This window comes from Protomyctophum parallelum (genome assembly GCF_964188405.1).
Source record: "Protomyctophum parallelum genome assembly, chromosome: 1".
NCBI classification, from domain to species: Eukaryota; Metazoa; Chordata; class Actinopteri; order Myctophiformes; family Myctophidae; genus Protomyctophum; species Protomyctophum parallelum.
Window position 1 is genome coordinate 44722303 of NC_139697.1, and position 22079 is coordinate 44744381.

The following is a 22079-nucleotide window of genomic DNA, read 5'->3' on the forward strand; positions in this document are numbered from 1 at the left end:
TTGGGGTGAAATCGTATGGAGCTCTGGATAAGGCATCAGGAACGATGTTGTACTTTCCTTTCCTGTATTCCACGGTGAATGTGAACTCCTGCAACCGGAGAGCCCACCGAGTGAGCCGTGCATTGGGTCTCTGGCTCTTGAGCACCCACAGCAATGCTGCATGGTCTGTGACCACCGTGAAGACCCTTCCGTCCAGGTAGTAACGCCACCTTTCCAGAGCCCACACCACCGCCAAGCACTCCTTTTCCGTGGCCGAATAATTGCGTTCTGCCTTGTTCAGACTCCTGCTGCCGTATGCCAGGACCTCTTCTGTGCCAAGCCCAGTTTTTTGAGCCAGCACCGCTCCAAGGCCGACGTCGCTGGCATCGGTATAGACGACAAAAGGGAGGTCAAAGTTGGGATGGCCTAGGATGGGTGGGGAGACCAGACACTCTCGTAAGTGGTCGAAAGCCCCTTGGCACTGAGGGGTCCACTTGAACTTAACGCCTTTGCGTTTCAAGGCGTTCAGGGGTTCTGCTACCTGAGAGAAGTTTGGGACGTAGCGATGGTACCAGCCCGACATACCCAGGAACCGCTGAACACCCTTGATGTTAGTTGGCACAGGGAACTCGTCCACCGCCTTGGTCTTGTCGGGGTCCACCTGAATTCCTGCCGCCGAGACCCAGTGACCCAGAAATTTGAGGGACGTTTGGAAGAAGTTGCATTTCTTCATGCTGACGGTCAATCTCGCCTCCCTGAGCTTTTGAAACACCCGCTGCAGGTCGCAGAAGTGCTGTTCCCAAGATGGTGAGTAGACAATTATGTCATCCAGGTATACAAAGCAAATATTGCCTTTCAGCTCTCCTAAGGTGAGTTCCATCAATCTCTGAAATGTTGCTGGTGCATTTTTGAGACCGAAGGGCATCACTTTAAACTCATACAGGCCAAAGGGACAGGTGAAGGCGGTTTTGTCCTTGCTGCACTCGTCCATGAGGCACTGCCAGTAGCCACTTTGAAGATCGATGGTGGAGAACACCACCGAGCCGGCCAGTGAGTCCAAGATCTCCTGTATGGTGGGGAGAGGGTAAGCATCGGTTTGTGACACTGCGTTGAGCTTGATGTAATTCACACAAAACCTGATTTTCCCATCTTTTTTAGGGATGAGGACCACCGGAGACGCCCAAGCCGAAGAGGAGGGTTCAATGATGTCGGCTGCTAGCATCTCCTCGACTAGCTCCTTCATCACCTTCATTTTTGCCGGGGAGACCCGGTACGACTTCTGTTTGATTGGCATCTCCTGTGTAAGGAAGATTTTGTGTTTGAGCACATTTGTTTGGCCCAGTGCAGAGGTGCACACATCAGCATTGCTCTGTAGGAGCTCGAACAACTGCTTTTTGTCATTCCCATCCAATTCCGCTTCCTCCACTGCCTTCTCCCACAGCTCTGCGTCCCGGGAGGGGGGAGTGACCTGTGTGGTCCGGCGTGGATCAATGGCTGTGTAAAAAGACAGCACGTCCTTCTTCTCCGATACCGTGAGGATCTCTGTCTCCTTTTCAAAACTGTAGAGTTTTTCCTCCCTCTTGTTCCTGAACCAGTAGGAATTCTGGCCAACATCGATCTGTAGGCCACTTAGGCTTAGATAGTCCAGACCAAGAACTGCAGGGAAGGCCAGGCTTTGTGCTGAAAGTACTACCACCGGAAGTGTGCAGGTATGGTTATGTAGGTCTACCACCACATCCTGCCATCCCAATGGCCATCTTTCTCCTCCATCTGCCAGATACAGGGGCTTTCCCTCCCAGGGTTGTAATTCCACGTCCTTCTTTTTAATGGCCCCCCATAGCTCTTCACTGAGAAGTGTGTAGGAAGATCCAGAATCCACCATAGCCCTGACCCTCACAGCACCAAGGGTTATGGGGACAGCCAGCTGACGAGGGAAAGGTCTGGAGTTGAAGGGGAAAACTTGCTGTGGTGGCCGTTGATGTGTCACCGCATGCATTATGGGGTTGCTGCTGGTGGATGGCCCAGATGAAGATGGCGGTTGGTCCGTGGACTTTGGATTTTTCCCTTTATTGGACACAAAGTTTGGGCAATTGTGGGGTGAATGTGATCCCTTACATCGCCAGCAGTATGTTTGAGCAGCCGAGGACGATGTTTGTGGGGCGGTGGTGGGTGTAGTTACTGCAGTTTGCGGCTTGTTTGTTGCTGGGACGTGTTTCCTGGTGGCCTCCTGGTGTAGCTGCTTCTCCTTGTCCTTCTCCAGTTGCTGTCCCAGCCTCACCAGAGCATCCACAGTCTTGACCCCGCTGCTTCTCAGCTGACTCGCCAGTGCCGGGTGAATGCTTTTCAATATGAGCTGGATGACTTTTCCCTCCGTAATATCTGGGTTCCACCGCCGGCAGAGCGCTCTGAACATGTAAGCAAAGTCTCTGATGCTTTCCCCATCTCCCTGCACTCTTGTCCTGATCCGTTCTTCCAGCTCATCCATATAGTCCTCTGAGAGAAATGCTGACAGGAAACCCTGTTCAAACTCCCTCCATGTAGAGGTCTCCCGCCTGACCACGTCCCACCAGTCTCGGGCTGTGCCGAACAGGACGTTGCGCAGGGTGGCCAGCAACTCTTCATCAGAAAGTGGGTTCAAGGCCAGATAATCACGACACTGTTCCAGGTAGGTGAGAGGATCAGTGTCATCTTCCATCCTACCAAAACAAGGGAATTGTAATCGGATTGGGCTCTTCATCACTCTTCCCCCCAGGGCCCCCTGGATAGGAGAGCCCATGTGCGCTGGGAATGGCTCTCCACCATGAGCAGCGTGCATGGTGGACTGCAGTCGAGCATCGACCTTGGGCCCTGATGAAGGTAGGGCGACAGAAGGAAGCAGCAATGGAATAGCGGTGCTTTGTCCTGCTGGTGGTGGTATAGAGGCCTGTGAAGTTTGGAGGGTGTGTTGTTTAATGTTGGTAACCTCCTCAGCCACACTGCTCAATAAACCATGACATGTTGTTATGTCCTGTTGCAGGTGAGTGACTGTCTCGGCCATTGGAGTCATGACTCTGTGGACATCCTTGAGCACTTCCACCTGGTACTGGTGAAGCCTCCACTTGATGGTGTCCACCAACTGTGTCCTGAGATATTCTGCATGCTGTTTAATGTGATCTTTCATTTTTTGCTCCCCTTGTTCCTGTCTCTCAGTTAAATTCTCTTTTAGAGCAGACAAGGTCTCATTCATTTTCTGCACAGCAGCGTGTTGCTCCATTTTTATGTTATACAGTGCGTCCCTGATTTTATTTTGACCTTTTTCCAGAGTATTGAAGCTGTTTTTGAACTGATCATATTGGTGTAGTGGCTGCATTGGGGCAGCGACGGGTTCCTCCACAACCAGATCCATATCTAAAACAGCCCGGTCCGTGACGGAGACTGGGGTCTGTTCTCCAGGAGATAAAGCCTGCTCTCCAGGTGAATGGCTCAATCCATCTCCTTCACTGCCACCAGGGGGAGCTGCCTGTTCATCACCAGACTCATCCGCTTCCCCTGCTGATGTTCCCATGTCATCCAGAGAAATAAGCATTCTTTGCACCATTTCCTCCATTTTGTTTGACATTGTCTCCTGGTTTTTAGTTGAAATGGTGATTTAGTTGATGAAAATGATTTTAGTTGAAATGATGATGGTTTGTTTCCCAGTGCTCTGTTTTTTGTTTTTGTTTGGTCGTTTCTTTGTTTGTTTGTTGAATAAACTGCGTTGTCCTCCAGTGTGTTTTCCTTTTAGACCAAGCCAGGGATTGTGGGTTCATTGGTATTTTATTTTGTGTGCACACGTTTTTGTTTGTTTGATTTTCCAGTGCTATGAGACTGGGGTGCCACTTTTTATGTAGCGGTTTGTTGGGGCGAGCTCGCGTCGGGGTGCCAGTCAGAGACCCAGTCTGACAAAAATAGGTAAAATAATAACAGCCCCAACCACCGTACAAGGGATAGACAAACAAATATATCAACCCCTGAAACAAACAGTAGACACACAACAATACCATACAGAATCACAAAGGAAACACGCACACACAGAGGACTTCATTTACGTGAGCAGTGTATTGTATATTCAATCAACAGTGACCCCAAACCAAATCCAATAATAACTGTTCAATGTTCCCACGTCACGTCACGTGACAAACGATATGATGTACAAATAACGTTCAGGCACGCAGCACCAGTATCCACAGTTTGTGAGTTGAGTGTTCCCCCCAAACAAATAAAATAACAAAACAAAACAACGTCAGTCCGCACGTCAGACAGTCATGTTCAGAGCGCTGTGTAAATCCCTTACTGAAAGATGACGCGGTTAGCGTGTCCGCATCTACGATCCGGGGTGATCAACGTTAATCCATACCGACACGGTGTTGTCAGCGACGCCAGCGAGAGCCGGGCGTCGGACGAGCAGCCACGCTCCGACGGGGAAACCACTACTCTCACGGTTAGGATGGCGTGGTGTTGGGCAGTCCCACGGCTGGCTACAAACTATGAACCGTTTGTCGAGATGACAGCTGTCAGTGTCACTTCCTCAAACTCGCTCCCGTTCCATTCATGCATTCTCGTAGCCCCGCGGGCACGTGACGTAGGAGTGTCAAAGTCTGCGTGACGTGCGTGCGTGCGTGTGCATGTGCGTAGGAGAGGGGTTACAGGCGCGGAGCGCCACAACACATGGTCCCTGGAGGATGGACCCTACAGATCATATCACACACATGGTCCCTGGAGGATGGACCCTACAGATTAAGGGACTCCATGGCCTTCCCCTCTAGAGTGTAGGTCAACTTTGTACCACTTTCAAAAGCTTTGGCTGTTTTTTTATATTACATCGCATCGAAGGACTCTCTTTGATAATTAACCAGACCTACAAGCTGTCAATGTGTTGCGATGCAAAGCATTGTATGCTTATAGATCTGTGAGTGACACCTTTCAACTTGTTCTACTGAGTGCTTTCACCACAGTGAAGCGGGTTTAACGTTGGGTATTTTGGCTGTCTTTTATGGTGTTAAAAGGGGCATGGAACAATGCAGAACAATGCAGACAATACACACAATACCCATAATACCACACAATACCACTAATCACTATTTGAAATGCAGACAACTTTTATGCCAACCTTCATTTATAATTATAGTGTTAACTGTAATGGCAGATTGACTCTAGGATGTTTCTATTCACTTGACTACTAACCGAGCCTTTCTGCAGTTCCTCACAGCTGGGATCAGTCTCCTTCGCCCCTCCTCTGATGTGTTGTATTTGTCCAGGTCCAACTCTTCCAGAACCTCCTCTGACATCTGCAGCATGACGGCCAAAGCTGAACACTGGGTCTCAGACAGTTTCTCTGTTCTGTTCTCTGACTTCAGGAACTGTTGGATCTTCTGATGTAGTGAGTGGTCGTTCATCTCCATCAGACAGTTTGGGAACCACAGACCTAGACTAATAGAGTGATAATAGATTAGTACAGTAGGTAGATACAGACTATTGAATACGTATTAATGCCTACCACGGTAAAGCTCGATAACTGTGGCGCAGCTACAAGGGGTTGAACGTTGAAAATAGCCGATCTGCAAGCTCACAAGTGCTGTGTCCTCGCCACGCTGTGATTCAATTCAGTTCCATTTTATTAAAGTGTCGACTTACAACAAGTTGTCTCAAGACACTTTACATGTAGAGCAGAGAACCAACATAGATCCCACCCTGAGCATTAAGACATTTGGAGACAGTGAGCTTGTAGATCAGCTATTTTCGGTGCGCAACCACGTTCTACAGTATGTCGAAGTAGCGTATACATTTGCCTTAAAGGGATATTACACTTTTATAGAGCTTATTAATACATTCTCACTACAGCATTCATATTATATTCACATAATACAGTACATAATAAAACAGAAGTGATCAAAATAAATGTGGTAAATGTATCTTACTTTAGAACTTCCAGTCTACAGTGTGGGCTCTTCAGTGAAGCACAGAGTCCTGAGTCTTGCAGGTCGTTTTCACTGAGGTCCAATTCTCTCAAATGGGAAGGATTAGAGCTGAGAGCTGAAGACACATCTTCAACGTCTGTCTTTCTGAGTGTACAGCCAGCAAGTCTGTGAATGCACATTAAATAAGAGATTATCAAAACCAATTAGACCTAAACAATTATTTGAACTGAGGACCCAATACCATGACAAGCAACAATTGTAGGCATTTCATTTAGTTTGACTTGGCTGCACAGATACCTTAATATTCGTCAATTTACCAAATTGGTTTTAAAAATGTTTTAAAAGTCATTAAATTGTACCTATAGAAATGTGCAGATACTAGTCTGTATACACTTAAACTGTAAATTGGTGTGTTTACTGTTGAGTGAGAAACCACACTAGTTGCACATTAAGCTAATCATCTGGGGACCCCCTTGGGGGTCCAGACCCTCAGTTTGGAACCACAGGCCTAGACTAATATAATGATATTTGATTGGTACAGTAGGTAGATGCAGGATATTGATTATGTGTTGATCTGTTGCGTACCTCGGTAAAGCTTGATAACTGTGGTGTAGCTACAACGGGTCGCACGTATAAAATAGACAATCTACAAGCTCACAAGCGTTGTGTCCTCGACGCGTTGTGAGTTTGTACATCAGCTGACGAAGTAGCTCAGAAGCTTATACATTTGCCTTAAAGGATTATTACACTTTCAAACCTATTTGGGTAATTTTAACATCTACTCAGGCCCATAAACTTGGGTTACCTGCATGATATCAAGCTTATTAATATTCTCACCACAGCAATCATATTATATTCACATAATACAGTGCATAATAAACAGAAGTGATTAAAATTAATGTGGTAAATGCATCTTACTTTAGAACTTCCAGTCTACAGTGTGGGCTCTTCAGTGAAGCACAGAGTCCTGAGTCTTGCAGGTCGTTTTCACTGAGGTCCAATTCTCTCAAATGGGAAGGATTAGAGCTGAGAGCTGAAGACACATCTTCAACGTCTGTCTTTCTGAGTTTACAACCAGCAAGTCTGTGAATGCACATTAAATAAGAGATTATCAAAACCAATTAGACCTAAACAATTATTTGAACTGAGGACCCAATACCATGACAAGCAACAATTGTAGGCATTTCATTTAGTTTGACTTGGCTGCACAGATACCTTAATATTCGTCAATTTACCAAATTGGTTTTAAAAATGTTTTAAAAGTCATTAAATTGTACCTTTAGAAATGTGCAGATACTAGTCTGTATACACTTAAACTGTAAATTGGTGTGTTTACTGTTGAGTGAGAAACCACACTAGTTGCACATTAAGCTAATCATCTGGGGACCCCCTTGGGGGTCCAGACCCTCAGTTTGGAACCACAGGCCTAGACTAATATAATGATATTTGATTGGTACAGTAGGTAGATGCAGGATATTGATTATGTGTTGATCTGTTGCGTACCTCGGTAAAGCTTGATAACTGTGGTGTAGCTACAACGGGTCGCACGTATAAAATAGACAATCTACAAGCTCACAAGCGTTGCGTCCTCGACGCGTTGTGAGTTTGTACATCAGCTGACGAAGTAGCTCAGAAGCTTATACATTTGCCTTAAAGGATTATTACACTTTCAAACCTATTTGGGTAATTTTAACATATACTCAGGCCCATAAACTTGGGTTACCTGCATGATATCAAGCTTATTAATATTCTCACCACAGCAATCATATTATATTCACATAATACAGTGCATAATAAACAGAAGTGAGTAAAATTAATGTGGTAAATGCATCTTACTTTAGAACTTCCAGTCTACAGTGTGGGCTCTTCAGTGAAGCACAGAGTCCTGAGTCCTGCAGGTCGTTTTCACTGAGGTCCAATTCTCTCAAATGGGAATGATTAGAGCTGAGAGCTGAAGCCACAACTTTAACGTCTGTCTTTCTGAGTTTACAGCCAACAAGTCTGTGAATGCAGATTAAACAAGAGATTATAAAAACAAATGATAGCTAGTTCACCGTCATTGAAGTTAACTAAAACATCTCCTATCTACTTATCCAGAAATGTATACACCACTTGACAACACAGAATGACTGTACAGAGGAAGATAGACATTTTGATATCAAAGACTTCAACCAGCAGTTGAAGGAGTGAAATGAAGACTGAACAACAACATTGCATATTTACTGCCTAAACGGTGTAAAAGCTTTACAAACAAGCTGCTGGAGACGAGCATTCAGTCTCTATTTCTGCTCCCTGTCTCCTCAAGCTGGGCCACAGCTGTAGGCTTTACTGTTAGTTTGAATTTACCCCAATATTATAATATTGCATAACCTACAATATTATAACATTTCATAACCTACAATATTATACCATTTCATAACCTACACTATTATAACATTTCATAACCTACACTATTATAACATTTCATAACATACAATATTATAACATTTCATAACATACAATATTATAACATAGTCCAGTGTTGTTTTGGCAGCACATTTTGATTTTAGTTTTAGTCATAGTCTCTTGAATAGCTTTCATTTAGTTTTAGTCACATTTTAGTCACCTGGAATGTTTTAGTGTTTAGTCTAGTTTTAGTCGACTAAATGTCATAAGATTTTAGTCAACTAAATCTACAGTTGATTTAGTCGACTAAAATGTATTGTGGCGGTCCTTGATGCCGTCATAATGACTGATTTTTGCTGAAAATAGTCGATCTACAAGCTCACAACAGGTCGCAGCATTGTGAGCTTGTATAAGAATTATGAAAGAATTATCCAATGTGGTACTTTTTTCTTTTCTTTTTTGTTAACCCAAGAAAAGGAAATGAGCAGCTCCAAACGTTGCATTAAACATATGCACAGATATAAGAAGTGTCTTATATTATTAATATTGATCCTTTTCACAAGCAACAACTGTTAACTTATGCTCCTTTAACGGAGTAATTAAAAGAACCGTATCAAAATGTCTATCTTCCTCTGTACAGTCATTCTGTGTTGTCAAGTTGTGTATATATCTCTGGATAAGTAGATAGGAGATGTTTTAGTTAACTAAAGTGTTAACTGTAATGGCAGATTGACTCTAGGATGTTTCTATTCACTCGACTACTAACCGAGCCTTTCTGCAGTTCCTCACAGCTGGGATCAGTCTCCTTCGCCCCTCCTCTGATGTGTTGTATTTGTCCAGGTCCAACTCTTCCAGAACCTCCTCTGACATCTGCAGCATGACGGCCAGAGCTGAACACTGAGACTCAGACAGTTTCTCTGTTCTGTTCTCTGACTTCAGGAACTGTTGGATCTCCTGATGTAATGATTGGTCGTTCATCTCCATCAGACAGTGGAACATGTTGATACATCTGTCAGGAGAGGCATCACCACGAGTTAACATCTCCTTCAGGTTCTGGATGGCTTTCTGGATCTGCTTCTTTTTCTGACCTCCTTGTCTTGTCTGACCCAGCAGGCCTCCTAACAGACTTTGGTTGGACTCCAGTGAGAGGCCATGAAGGAACCGAACAAGTAGGTCCAGGTGGCCATTTTTACTCTTCAGGGATTTTTCCATAGCAGCTTTCAGGAAGTCGGAGAGGGAGCTCTTACCTCTGTACTTTTCATCTTCCAGGAATGTCTTCAGTACCTTCATGTTCTTCTGTGTGAAACAGTGGAACAGGTAGACTGCAGCCATAAACTCCTGGATGCTCAGATGAACAAAGCTGTAGACCTTTTTCTGAAACAGCACATCCTCTCTCTTGAAGATCTGCGTGCACACTCCTGAGTACAGCGAGGCGTCTTTCACATCAAGACCACACTCTTCCAGGTCTTCTTGGTAGAACATGATGCTTCTTTTCTTCAGATGTCCAAATGCCAGCATGCCCAGGTTCAGAAGAACTTTCCTGTCAGTCTCTGTGAGCTGCTGTTGAGTCCCCTTTTCTTTTGCTTTCTTTTTGACATGAGTCTCATCATACTTCTGCTTCTTCCTGTTTGTCAGAACCAACAGGAAGTGGCAGCACATCTCAGTCAGGGTCTTGGGCAGCTGTCCAATGGTGGTGTGTGTCCTCAACATGTCCAGCAGAACGGTAGCAATGATCCAACAGAAGAGTGGGATGTAACACATGATGTGGAGGCTCCTCGATGTCTTCAAGTGTGAGAGAATTCTGTCGCCCAGCTTCTCTTCACTGAATCTCTTTCTGAAGTACTTCTCCTTCTGGGGGTCTGTGAACCCTCGCACTTCTGTCACCATGTCAACACATGCACGAGGGATCTGATTGGCTGCTGCTGGTCTGGTGGTTATCCAGAAGAGGGCTGAGGGGAGCAGATTCCTCTTGATGACGTTTGTCAACAGAGAATCCACAGATGATGTCACTGTGACATCAGGGATGATTTCATTTTTGTCGAAGTGCAATGGAAACCTGCTTTCATCGAGGCCATCAAAGATGAAGCAAACTTTCCAGGCAGCGAGCTGCTCTGCTGTGACCTTCTTTAATGTTGGGTGAAAATCATGGATCAGGTTGAGAAGGCTGTACTGCTTATCTCTGACCAAGTTCAGCTCCCGGAATGAAAAGGGAACCACGAGATCTATATCTTGATTCTCCAAACCTCTTGCCCAGTCCAGAAGAAACTTGCACACAGAGAATGTTTTTCCAATGCCAGCGATGCCTTCGGTCAGAACACTTGTGATGGGTGTCTTTCTGCCAGGGAGGAGGATCTTAAAGATTTTACAGCAGTTGATTGGTTCATGGAAGGTCTTCATGTTGGAAGCTGTTTCAAGCTGTATCACCTCATGTTGGTGATTAACCCCTTCACTCTCTCCCACTGAGATGTAGAGCTCTGAGTAGGTGCCGGTGACGGAGGTTCCAGACGAAGAGTCTGGAACCTCCGTCACCTCCGTCATGTCGTCTTTCGCTTCATCAAAACTGTTCAGACTGTCCTTATAATCGTTCAAAATACTGACATCTGAAATGAGAAGAACATTTATGTTTTAAACATTGAGGTTAATTTATAACTTAACTATAACTGTATACAGCACACATTCATTATACATTAAATACCTCCAGAAACTATGCAATTATTTGTTCAGAAAAACAGGCAAAAGTAACAACACAAGATCAGTTTTTTTAGTCCAGCTGTTGAGTTGATAGTTGTTTAGCTTCATTATATGCACTTGGATATAATTGATACAGACAATAATTATTTGAACATTTAGTCTATGATTTCAATTTATTAGCATGGATTTTCAATGAGTGCACATTCTTACTTTGTCCACCTGTGTTTTGACTGGGTGTCTTCAGTCCAGGTGTTGTTTGACAGGGTGTCTTCAGTCCAGGTGTTGTTTGACTGGGTGTGGTGAGTCCAGGTGTGGTTTGACTGCAGTGTCAGAGACACGCACGCACGCACACACGCACGCACACACACACACACACACGCACGCACGCACGCACGCACGCACGCACGCACGCACACACACACACACACACACACACACACATGTTCATTCCATATAAAAAAAAGACGAGCAAAGTGGGCAAGGATTATGAATTTGGTGGCATTTCACATTGCAAAAGGGTGCAGGAAGAGTGGGCACGTGGGCACCTCAGTGTTAAATGTCCTTATTGGCCATTAGGTTGAACATGCCCATTGCCCATGCAGAAGAGTGGGCACATGGGCACCTCTGTGTTAAATATCCTTATTGGCCATTAGGTTGAACATGCCCATTGCCCATGCAGAAGAGTGGGCACATGGGCACCTCAGTGTTAAATATATCCTTATTGGCCATTAGGTTGAACATGCCCATTGCCCATGCAGAAGAGTGGGCACATGGGCACCTCTGTGTTAAATATCCTTATTGGCCATTAGGTTGAACATGCCCATGCAGAAGGTAAGGGGTGTGTCTCATTTCTGTTTCATATAGCCAAATGATAATAACGATATGGAAAAATGCACTATAGGTTAATTAATTATAATAATTTCCCATAGAATGTGTGTGAATGAGAAATATTCCATGTTATGTGCTTAATTTAAGGCATTTATGCTTCAGCCAAGAAAACCTTTGCTAGCCTTGGTGATAAGGTCATACAAAGAAAAAGTTGGTGCTACCTAATTTGTGGTGGCGCTACCAACTGAAAAGGTATAGGTGGCACCAGTGCTGCCTGTGAAAAAGTTAGTCTGGAGCCCTGATTGTAACAGTTATCTCCTTAAAGGCCCAATGTCACGCCCCTCTGGAGATAAGAACGGCTATCAAACAATGCTATCATGATGATGACGTCATAGTGCCGATTAACTTTCCCCATCGACTTCTATGCGGGCTCGCCGGGCTTGGTGGCAGTAGTAGCATAGCAACTTATGCTACAATTTTGGTGTCACATTTAGCTTCATACTGGGTGAAAGTCTCATTCAAAAAAAAATCTTAGTTACAATGACATTGAGTTGACAACTTGACATGTTTTTTGTTTTAGGGTAACTGTTGCATAATCGCAATTTTGCACTCGAGTCCCATGCCCCGGCCATCTAGCTCTCTCTCTCTCGCCCGCTGACATGCCCTCAACCACGGCTAAGATCAGCCTGCTGCGAAGCCCTGCTCACAGGTTGAGTAGCGGCACTGCAAAAATGCATATCAGTCTTCAAATATCCTATGTACCACAACATTGTTCAAGTACGTGTGTTTATGCTTATTCATTGTAATAATCAATATTGCTATGATGATTTTTCGCCGCGCATGTAGTCTAGCCCGTCTCAGATGCCCCTTTCTCACCGCCGGGGCACTGAGCCTAGTCTTCTGGTCATGCAGGCTGCAGTGCTCATAGCACACACACAGCACGCAGTGAACTGGGCATGTGTGTACACACACACACACACACACTCACACACACACACACACGCACGTGTGTACACACACACACACACACACACACACACACACACACACACACAAACCAATCGGCAATCACACTCTTGGCCAGCTCCACCCTCAGCCCAGAGAATGCAGGAAATTCAAAATAAAATCAAAATGGATCCACAGGACGAAATCTTTTCGAGTTTTCACCTCCTCCATCATGCCCGAAGAGAGAGAGGCATTCTGAGGCCGCGGACAACCGGGGCTGTGTGTGTACACGTGTGTGTGTGTGTGTGTGTGTGTGTGTGTGTGTGTGTGTGTGTGTGTGTGTGTGAGAGAGAGAGAGAGAGAGAGAGAGAGAGAGAGAGAGAGAGAGAGAGAGAGAGAGAGAGAAAGAGAGCCCCCCTCCCCACTCGGCTCGGACAACCAGGCCGATAATTCATCATAGCGATATATTGATTATTACAATGAATATAAACACACACACTATAGTTCACTTGAACAATGTTGTGGTAACTAACTACGGTATTACAGTGGGTGTACAGTCAGCCTGCGGCTGAGAGGGGAAGAAAGAAAGGGAAGAGAACAGTAGTCGTGCTGCGGGGCTCAGGGCTCTACTCAGAGCGGGCAGACAGGGTTGTTGGTGGCCGGGGGAACGTGGGACTCGAGTCCGAAATTTGCGCTTGTGCTGCAGTTCCCCTAAAAAAAAACCACGCCAACATCAATTGCATTCTAACTAAGAGTTTTCTTTTTAATTACATTTATAGCCAATATGACGCTAAATGTAAAGTCAAAAACGCTAGCCTGACCTAGTAGCCACTTGTTGCTAGCGCCGTAGCCCATCGTGAACGCTTTCAAACTGTTTTCACTCAGACCACGTGATGTACTGTACCACCCATATTAATTTCGGGGCGTGGCATTGGACATTTAACACATTCCGACCAGGATTACTGCATGTTTTTGTGAGGGTACCTACCCTAGGGGACACGGGGAGAACATGTGAGGGTACCTACCCTAGGGGACACGGGGAGAACATGTGAGGGTACCTACCCTAGGGGACACGGGGAGAACATGTGAGGGTACCTACCCTAGGGGACACGGGGAGAACATGTGAGGGTACCTACCCTAGGGGACCCGGGGAGAACATGTGAGGGTACCTACCCTAGGGAACACGGGGAGAACATGTGAGGGTACTATACCCTAGGGGACACGGGGAGAACATGTGAGGGTACCTACCCTAGGGGACACGGGGAGAACATGTGAGGGTACCTACCCTAGAAGACCCCGCCTCGGGTATGGGCACTGATGACGCAGAGGAGATAACACGCCCCCAGCGCCCACAGCGGGAATCGAACCCAGGATCTTCTAGCTGTGAGGCGAGAACACTACCGACTGTGCCACTGTCCCCCCTCTTGGTTTTATTTTTGATAAAGATTTTAAACTTAATAAACAAATCAGCTCCGTCGTTAAAACTCTCTGCCGAAACTCATAGTGCCGATTAACTTTCCCCATCGACTTCTATGCGGGCTCGCCGGGCTTGGTGGCAGTAGTAGCATAGCAACTTATGCTACAATTTTGGTGTCACATTTAGCTTCATACTGGGTGAAAGTCTCATTCAAAAAAAAATCTTAGTTACAATGACATTGAGTTGACATGTTTTTTGTTTTAGGGTAACTGTTGCATAATCGCAATTTTGCACTCGAGTCCCATGCCCCGGCCATCTAGCTCTCTCTCTCTCGCCCGCTGACATGCCCTCAACCACGGCTAAGATCAGCCTGCTGCGAAGCCCTGCTCACAGGTTGAGTAGCGGCACTGCAAAAATGCATATCAGTCTTCAAATATCCTATGTACCACAACATTGTTCAAGTACGTGTGTTTATGCTTATTCATTGTAATAATCAATATTGCTATGATGATTTTTCGCCGCGCATGTAGTCTAGCCCGTCTCAGATGCCCCTTTCTCACCGCCGGGGCACTGAGCCTAGTCTTCTGGTCATGGAGGCTGCAGTGCTCATGGCACACACACAGCACGCAGTGAACTGGGCATGTGTGTACACACACACACACACACACTCACACACACACACACACACACACACACACACACACACACACACACACACACACACACACACACACACACACACACACACACACACACACACACACACACCAATCGGCAATCACACTCTTGGCCAGCTCCACCCTCAGCCCAGAGAATGCAGGAAATTCAAAATAAAATCAAAATGGATCCACAGGACGAAATCTTTTCGAGTTTTCACCTCCTCCATCATGCCCGAAGAGAGAGGCATTCTGAGGCCGCGGACAACCGGGGCTGTGTGTGTGTGTACACGTGTGTGTGTGTGTGTGTGTGTGTGTGTGTGTGTGTGTGTGTGTGTGTGTGTGAGAGAGAGAGAGAGAGAGAGAGAGAGAGAGAGAGAGAGAAAGAGAGCCCCCCTCCCCACTCGGCTCGGACAACCAGGCCGATAATTCATCATAGTGATATATTGATTATTACAATGAATATAAACACACACACTATAGTTCACTTGAACAATGTTGTGGTAACTAACTACGGTATTACAGTGGGTGTACAGTCAGCCTGCGGCTGAGAGGGGAAGAAAGAAAGGGAAGAGAACAGTAGTCGTGCTGTGGGGCTCAGGGCTCTACTCAGAGCGGGCAGACAGGGTTGTTGGTGGCCGGGGGAACGTGGGACTCGAGTCCGAAATTTACGCTTGTGCTGCAGTTCCCCTAAAAAAAACCCACGCCAACCTCAATTGCATTCTAACGAAGAGTTTTTTTTTAATTACATTTATAGCCAATATGACGCTAAATGTAAAGTCAAAAACGCTAGCCTGACCTAGTAGCCACTTGTTGCTAGCGCCGTAGCCCATCGTGAACGCTTTCAAACTGTTTTCACTCAGACCACGTGATGTACTGTACCACCCATATTAATTTCGGGGCGTGGCATTGGACATTTAACACATTCCGACCAGGATTACTGCATGTTTTTGTGAGGGTACCTACCCTAGGGGACACGGGGAGAACATGTGAGGGTACCTACCCTAGGGGACACGGGGAGAACATGTGAGGGTACCTACCCTAGGGGACACGGGGAGAACATGTGAGGGTACCTACCCTAGGGGACACGGGGAGAACATGTGAGGGTACCTACCCTAGGGGACCCGGGGAGAACATGTGAGGGTACCTACCCTAGGGAACACGGGGAGAACATGTGAGGGTACTATACCCTAGGGGACACGGGGAGAACATGTGAGGGTACCTACCCTAGGGGACACGGGGAGAACATGTGAGGGTACCTACCCTAGAAGACCCCGCCTCGGGTATGGGCACTGATGACGCAGAGGAGAGAACACGCCCCCAGCGCCCACAGCGGGAATCGAACCCAGGATCTTCTAGCTGTGAGGCGAGAACACTACCGACTGTGCCACTGTCCCCCCTCTTGGTTTTATTTTTGATAAAGATTTTAAACTTAATAAACAAATCAGCTCCGTCGTTAAAACTCTCTGCCGAAACTCATAGTGCCGATTAACTTTCCCCATCGACTTCTATGCGGGCTCGCCGGGCTTGGTGGCAGTAGTAGCATAGCAACTTATGCTACAATTTTGGTGTCACATTTAGCTTCATACTGGGTGAAAGTCTCATTCAAAAAAAAATCTTAGTTACAATGACATTGAGTTGACATGTTTTTTGTTTTAGGGTAACTGTTGCATAATCGCAATTTTGCACTCGAGTCCCATGCCCCGGCCATCTAGCTCTCTCTCTCTCGCCCGCTGACATGCCCTCAACCACGGCTAAGATCAGCCTGCTGCGAAGCCCTGCTCACAGGTTGAGTAGCGGCACTGCAAAAATGCATATCAGTCTTCAAATATCCTATGTACCACAACATTGTTCAAGTACGTGTGTTTATGCTTATTCATTGTAATAATCAATATTGCTATGATGATTTTTCGCCGCGCATGTAGTCTAGCCCGTCTCAGATGCCCCTTTCTCACCGCCGGGGCACTGAGCCTAGTCTTCTGGTCATGCAGGCTGCAGTGCTCATGGCACACATGTACACAGCACGCAGTGAACTGGGCATGTGTGTACACACACACACACACACACACACACTCACACACACACACACACACACGTGTGTACACACACACACACACACACACACACACACACACACACACACACACACACACACACACACACACACACACACACCAATCGGCAATCACACTCTTGGCCAGCTCCACCCTCAGCCCAGAGAATGCAGGAAATTCAAAATAAAATCAAAATGGATCCACAGGACGAAATCTTTTCGAGTTTTCACCTCCTCCATCATGCCCGAAGAGAGAGAGGCATTCTGAGGCCGCGGACAACCGGGGCTGTGTGTGTGTGTACACGTGTGTGTGTGTGTGTGTGTGTGTGTGTGTGTGTGTGTGTGTGTGTGTGTGTGAGAGAGAGAGAGAGAGAGAGAGAGAGAGAGAGAGAGAAAGAGAGCCCCCCTCCCCACTCGGCTCGGACAACCAGGCCGATAATTCATCATAGCGATATATTGATTATTACAATGAATATAAACACACACACTATAGTTCACTTGAACAATGTTGTGGTAACTAACTACGGTATTACAGTGGGTGTACAGTCAGCCTGCGGCTGAGAGGGGAAGAAAGAAAGGGAAGAGAACAGTAGTCGTGCTGTGGGGCTCAGGGCTCTACTCAGAGCGGGCAGACAGGGTTGTTGGTGGCCGGGGGAACGTGGGACTCGAGTCCGAAATTTGCGCTTGTGCTGCAGTTCCCCTAAAAAAAACCCACGCCAACCTCAATTGCATTCTAACTAAGAGTTTTTTTTTTAATTACATTTATAGCCAATATGACGCTAAATGTAAAGTCAAAAACGCTAGCCTGACCTAGTAGCCACTTGTTGCTAGCGCCGTAGCCCATCGTGAACGCTTTCAAACTGTTTTCACTCAGACCACGTGATGTACTGTACCACCCATATTAATTTCGGGGCGTGGCATTGTCACGATCCGTGACGTTTTCTGTTGTGCTTTTGTTTTGTAGTATTTTTGGTCCCTTGGTTTCCTCTGTTGCTTTTGTTACCTGTGTTGTCTCACCACCTGTGATTGTTAGTTTTCTCCACCTGTGTCTTGTTTGTCTCTCAGCCAATCCCTGTGTTGATTTTGTTAGTTGTTCACCTGTGTCTAGTCAGTCTTTGTGTGTATATATATGCCCCAGTGTGTTTCGGTCCCTTGTCAGGTCCTCAATGTAAGTCAGCGTGTTTATTCCTAGTGTTTCTCCTCGTGTATTTAATTCTACTATTAAAACCTCTTGCATCGTACTTAGCGTCCGTTTGTCTGTCCTGCACTTGGGTCCTATCTCTCCTTGTCTCAAACCGTGACAGGCATTGGACATTTAACACATTCCGACCAGGATTACTGCATGTTTTTGTGAGGGTACCTACCCTAGGGGACACGGGGAGAACATGTGAGGGTACCTACCCTAGGGGACACGGGGAGAACATGTGAGGGTACCTACCCTAGGGGACACGGGGAGAACATGTGAGGGTACCTACCCTAGGGGACACGGGGAGAACATGTGAGGGTACCTACCCTAGGGGACCCGGGGAGAACATGTGAGGGTACCTACCCTAGGGAACACGGGGAGAACATGTGAGGGTACTATACCCTAGGGGACACGGGGAGAACATGTGAGGGTACCTACCCTAGGGGACACGGGGAGAACATGTGAGGGTACCTACCCTAGAAGACCCCGCCTCGGGTATGGGCACTGATGACGCAGAGGAGAGAACACGCCCCCAGCGCCCACAGCGGGAATCGAACCCAGGATCTTCTAGCTGTGAGGCGAGAACACTACCGACTGTGCCACTGTCCCCCCTCTTGGTTTTATTTTTGATAAAGATTTTAAACTTAATAAACAAATCAGCTCCGTCGTTAAAACTCTCTTCTTCCAAATTCCAATCATCGCCACGGTCAAATCCTACCTCCCCCTAAAAACAGCTGGAGATGGTTATCCATGCTTTGATTTCATCAAGAATTGATTATTGCAACTCTTTGTATATTGGCATCGACCAGGCATCACTCAGGCGTTTACAGCTAGTGCAGAACACAGCTGCCCGCCATCTCACCGGCAGTATAAAATATGTTATAGTGTATTGCATAAGGAGAAGACCCTGGAGCAGCACGGACATTTAGAGCCTTTTATTTAGGTGCTGAGTATACAAACGACTAACGTTGCGGTCATGACTCTGATGAAGACCGCAAGGTCGAAACGTTAGTCGTTTGTATACTCAGCACCTAAATAAAAGGCTCTAAATGTCCGTGCTGCTCCAGTCTCTTCTCCTTATGCAACTCATGATGTCCTTGCACCTGTGAAGCACCGGATCAGCCGTTTCAGGCTTGAGGCGCGTTGGTAGACTCCCTTTATATTATAGTGTATATTGTATAGTGTTATAGTGTATATCATATAGTGTTACAGTGCTATAGTGTTGTATATATTTATAGGAGGGTTCACATACTGTGAATCAGGAGGTCCAGGTTCGTTACTGAAGTCAGGAGGATTTCCTCTAGACTTGTCACTCTTCACAGACAGAAGGCTGGGAGTTGGAGACTCTGCTCTGTGGTGGACACTTCTGGAATCATACAAACAGAAATAACAATACATAAACAACAGAGACAGTGAATAATACTACTAGAAATAATACTAAGTAAATAACAGACAGTAATTAGCATAACAGTAGCTTGTATTCCATGTAATACAAACGGTGCAATGGAATGATTTGCCCAAGTAGATAAAGACAAGTGCCTCTTTAAACACTTAAAAATTTGGTCAGGATTGAGAAGGCGTTTTTAGAATCCTGAATGGGTCTGTTGAATTAAACAATTGTAGTTATCTCCTTAACACATTCCGACCAGGATTACTGCATGTTTTTGTGAGGGTACCTGCCCTAGGGGACACGGGTAGAACACGTGAGGGTACCTGCCCTAGGGGACACGGGTAGAACACATGAGGGTACCTACCCTAGGGGACACGGGGAGAACACGTGAGGGTACCTACACTAGGGGACACGGGGAGAACATGTGAGGGTACGTACCCTAGGGGACATGGGGAGAACATGTGAGGGTACCTACCCTAGGGGACACGGGGAGAACATGTGAGGGTACCTACCCTAGGGGACACGGGGAGAACATGTGAGGGTACCTACCCTAGAGGACACGGGGAGAACATGTGAGGGTACCTACCCTAGGGGAAACGGGGAGAACATGTGAGGGTACCTACCCTAGGGGACACGGGGAGAACATGTGAGGGTACTATACCCTAGGGCAGTGGTTCTCAACCTTTTTACACCAAGTACCACCTCAGATTTTTTCTATCACTCCAAGTACCACCACCGCCAAATGTGCACGCGCGTGCTATTAGTATTAGTATATTAGTATATTGATGCTTTTTTGGCGGGTTTATGATGGATTTTGGGTAACTACCTACTGTTATCAAAATGATAATGACAATATGACCACCATTATAACTTATGTGAAAATTTATACATATATGCACAGTTCACACAGGAGAAAAAATTATTCCTAATAAGAAATTAAGAATATTTATTTATTTTTCACAGACGTCAGCCAAAATCATGCTGTACAAAACAGGCACTTTAACTATACTTTACAATGAGGAGCCATACAGGCATCCCCAGGTTTTTTTAGTTAATACATTTATCAATAGCATAGGTAGGCTATACACATTAATTCTGAATACAGGTTTTGAAACTCATTTGCCCCAATACAGCAGCTGTGTGTTTTTATGAATCTATCAATTCACATCATTTTAATATTAAGGACCCAGCCATTTGTATCTCTGGGACCCCAAATTATTATTTTCTATTTGTTTATATTGTAAAATCAATGTCAATTTAACTCTTAGTGTACAAATGGAACCTATCATTTGGCTGGGAGTGGGGACCCCTGATCCCACTTTAAAAACCGTGTAGCCTACTGTCCTACACAGCACTGTCTGTCCGTGACAATGTAACTATAGTGATGTCCGTTCTATTTAAGCATTGGTTGGCAGTTAGCATTTAAGCAGATTTATTAGCATCATAGCATGGTCTGTCACATAAGTATTGACAAACAGCGGTCATATTTGTCAAACAAAACTGTTGGGGACTGTGGGGAGATATAATTTTAAGAACATGAGCATGTCGTCATGCTCAGCTGTCAGCTTGTTGCGCTGTTCCGTCTCTCTCGTCTACTAAGATGTTGATGCTAAGCAATGCTAAAGATTAGCTTGCATGGAGCTAAGGCTGAAACTTTGCTGCTGTAGTTGCGGAAGTTGCCACGGTGGCAAATCCATCCCTTTATTTTTTTGCACTCGGCTGTCTTTTTCGTTTTATAATATATAATACTCCCATGCGAGCGGCTGTCAGTGCTGCTTTCTGAGAAGCAGTGCTGGCTAGTGGTTAGCCTAGCAGCCTGCACAGTCTGCTACTGTCCATATGACTGTGTCTGTAGCAGTCTATGAACACTGCTGGAGGAATAATGGCCTGGAGTGGAGTACTGGAATGGACTGGAGTGAAGTGCTTGCAGTGCTTGGGATCGGTCATTTTCGCTGTAGTCCGATCCGATCCAGATCACGTTTTTTGGCTGATATCGACCTGATATCCGATCTGTGGATCAGATCACGGCATCCCTGATCTTTTGGGAAGATTTTCCGCGTACCACCTGGGGGGGGCTCAAGTACCACTGGTGGTACGCGTACCACAGGTTGAGAACCACTGCCCTAGGGGAAACGGGGAGAACATACAAACTCCACACAGAAAGGCCCCTTCGCCAACCCCGCCTCGGGTATGGGCACTGATGACGCAGAGGAGAGAACACGCCCCCAGCGCCCACAGCGGGAATCGAACCCAGGATCTTCTAGCTGTGAGGCGAGAACACTACCGACTGTGCCACTGTTCCCCCTCTTGGTTTTATTTTTGATAAAGATTTTAAACTTAATAAACAAATCAGCTCCGTCGTTAAAACTCTCTTCTTCCAAATTCCAATCATCGCCACGGTCAAATCCTACCTCCCCCTAAAAACAGCTGGAGATGGTTATCCATGCTTTGATTTCATCAAGAATTGATTATTGCAACTCTTTGTATATTGGCATCGACCAGGCATCACTCAGGCGTTTACAGCTAGTGCAGAACACAGCTGCCCGCCATCTCACCGGCAGTATAAAATATGTTATAGTGTATTGCATAAGGAGAAGACCCTGGAGCAGCACG

The 22079-nt window shown here is 46.0% G+C and overlaps 1 protein-coding gene across 1 annotated transcript in view; it reads right to left on the reverse strand.

Moving 5' to 3' along the window:
• Nucleotides 1-22079, reverse strand: part of LOC310871896 (NACHT, LRR and PYD domains-containing protein 12-like) — a gene marked incomplete at its 5' end in the record, with an annotated part of 48863 nt that overhangs the window by 15289 nt on the left and 11495 nt on the right. The window contains 5 exons of the mRNA XM_083783533.1: nucleotides 5916-6080; nucleotides 6834-6998; nucleotides 7752-7916; nucleotides 9067-10900; nucleotides 13320-13332. Coding sequence (XP_083639659.1) covers nucleotides 5916-6080; nucleotides 6834-6998; nucleotides 7752-7916; nucleotides 9067-10900; nucleotides 13320-13332 — 2342 coding nt within the window. The remainder of the gene's footprint in view (nucleotides 1-5915; nucleotides 6081-6833; nucleotides 6999-7751; nucleotides 7917-9066; nucleotides 10901-13319; nucleotides 13333-22079) is intronic.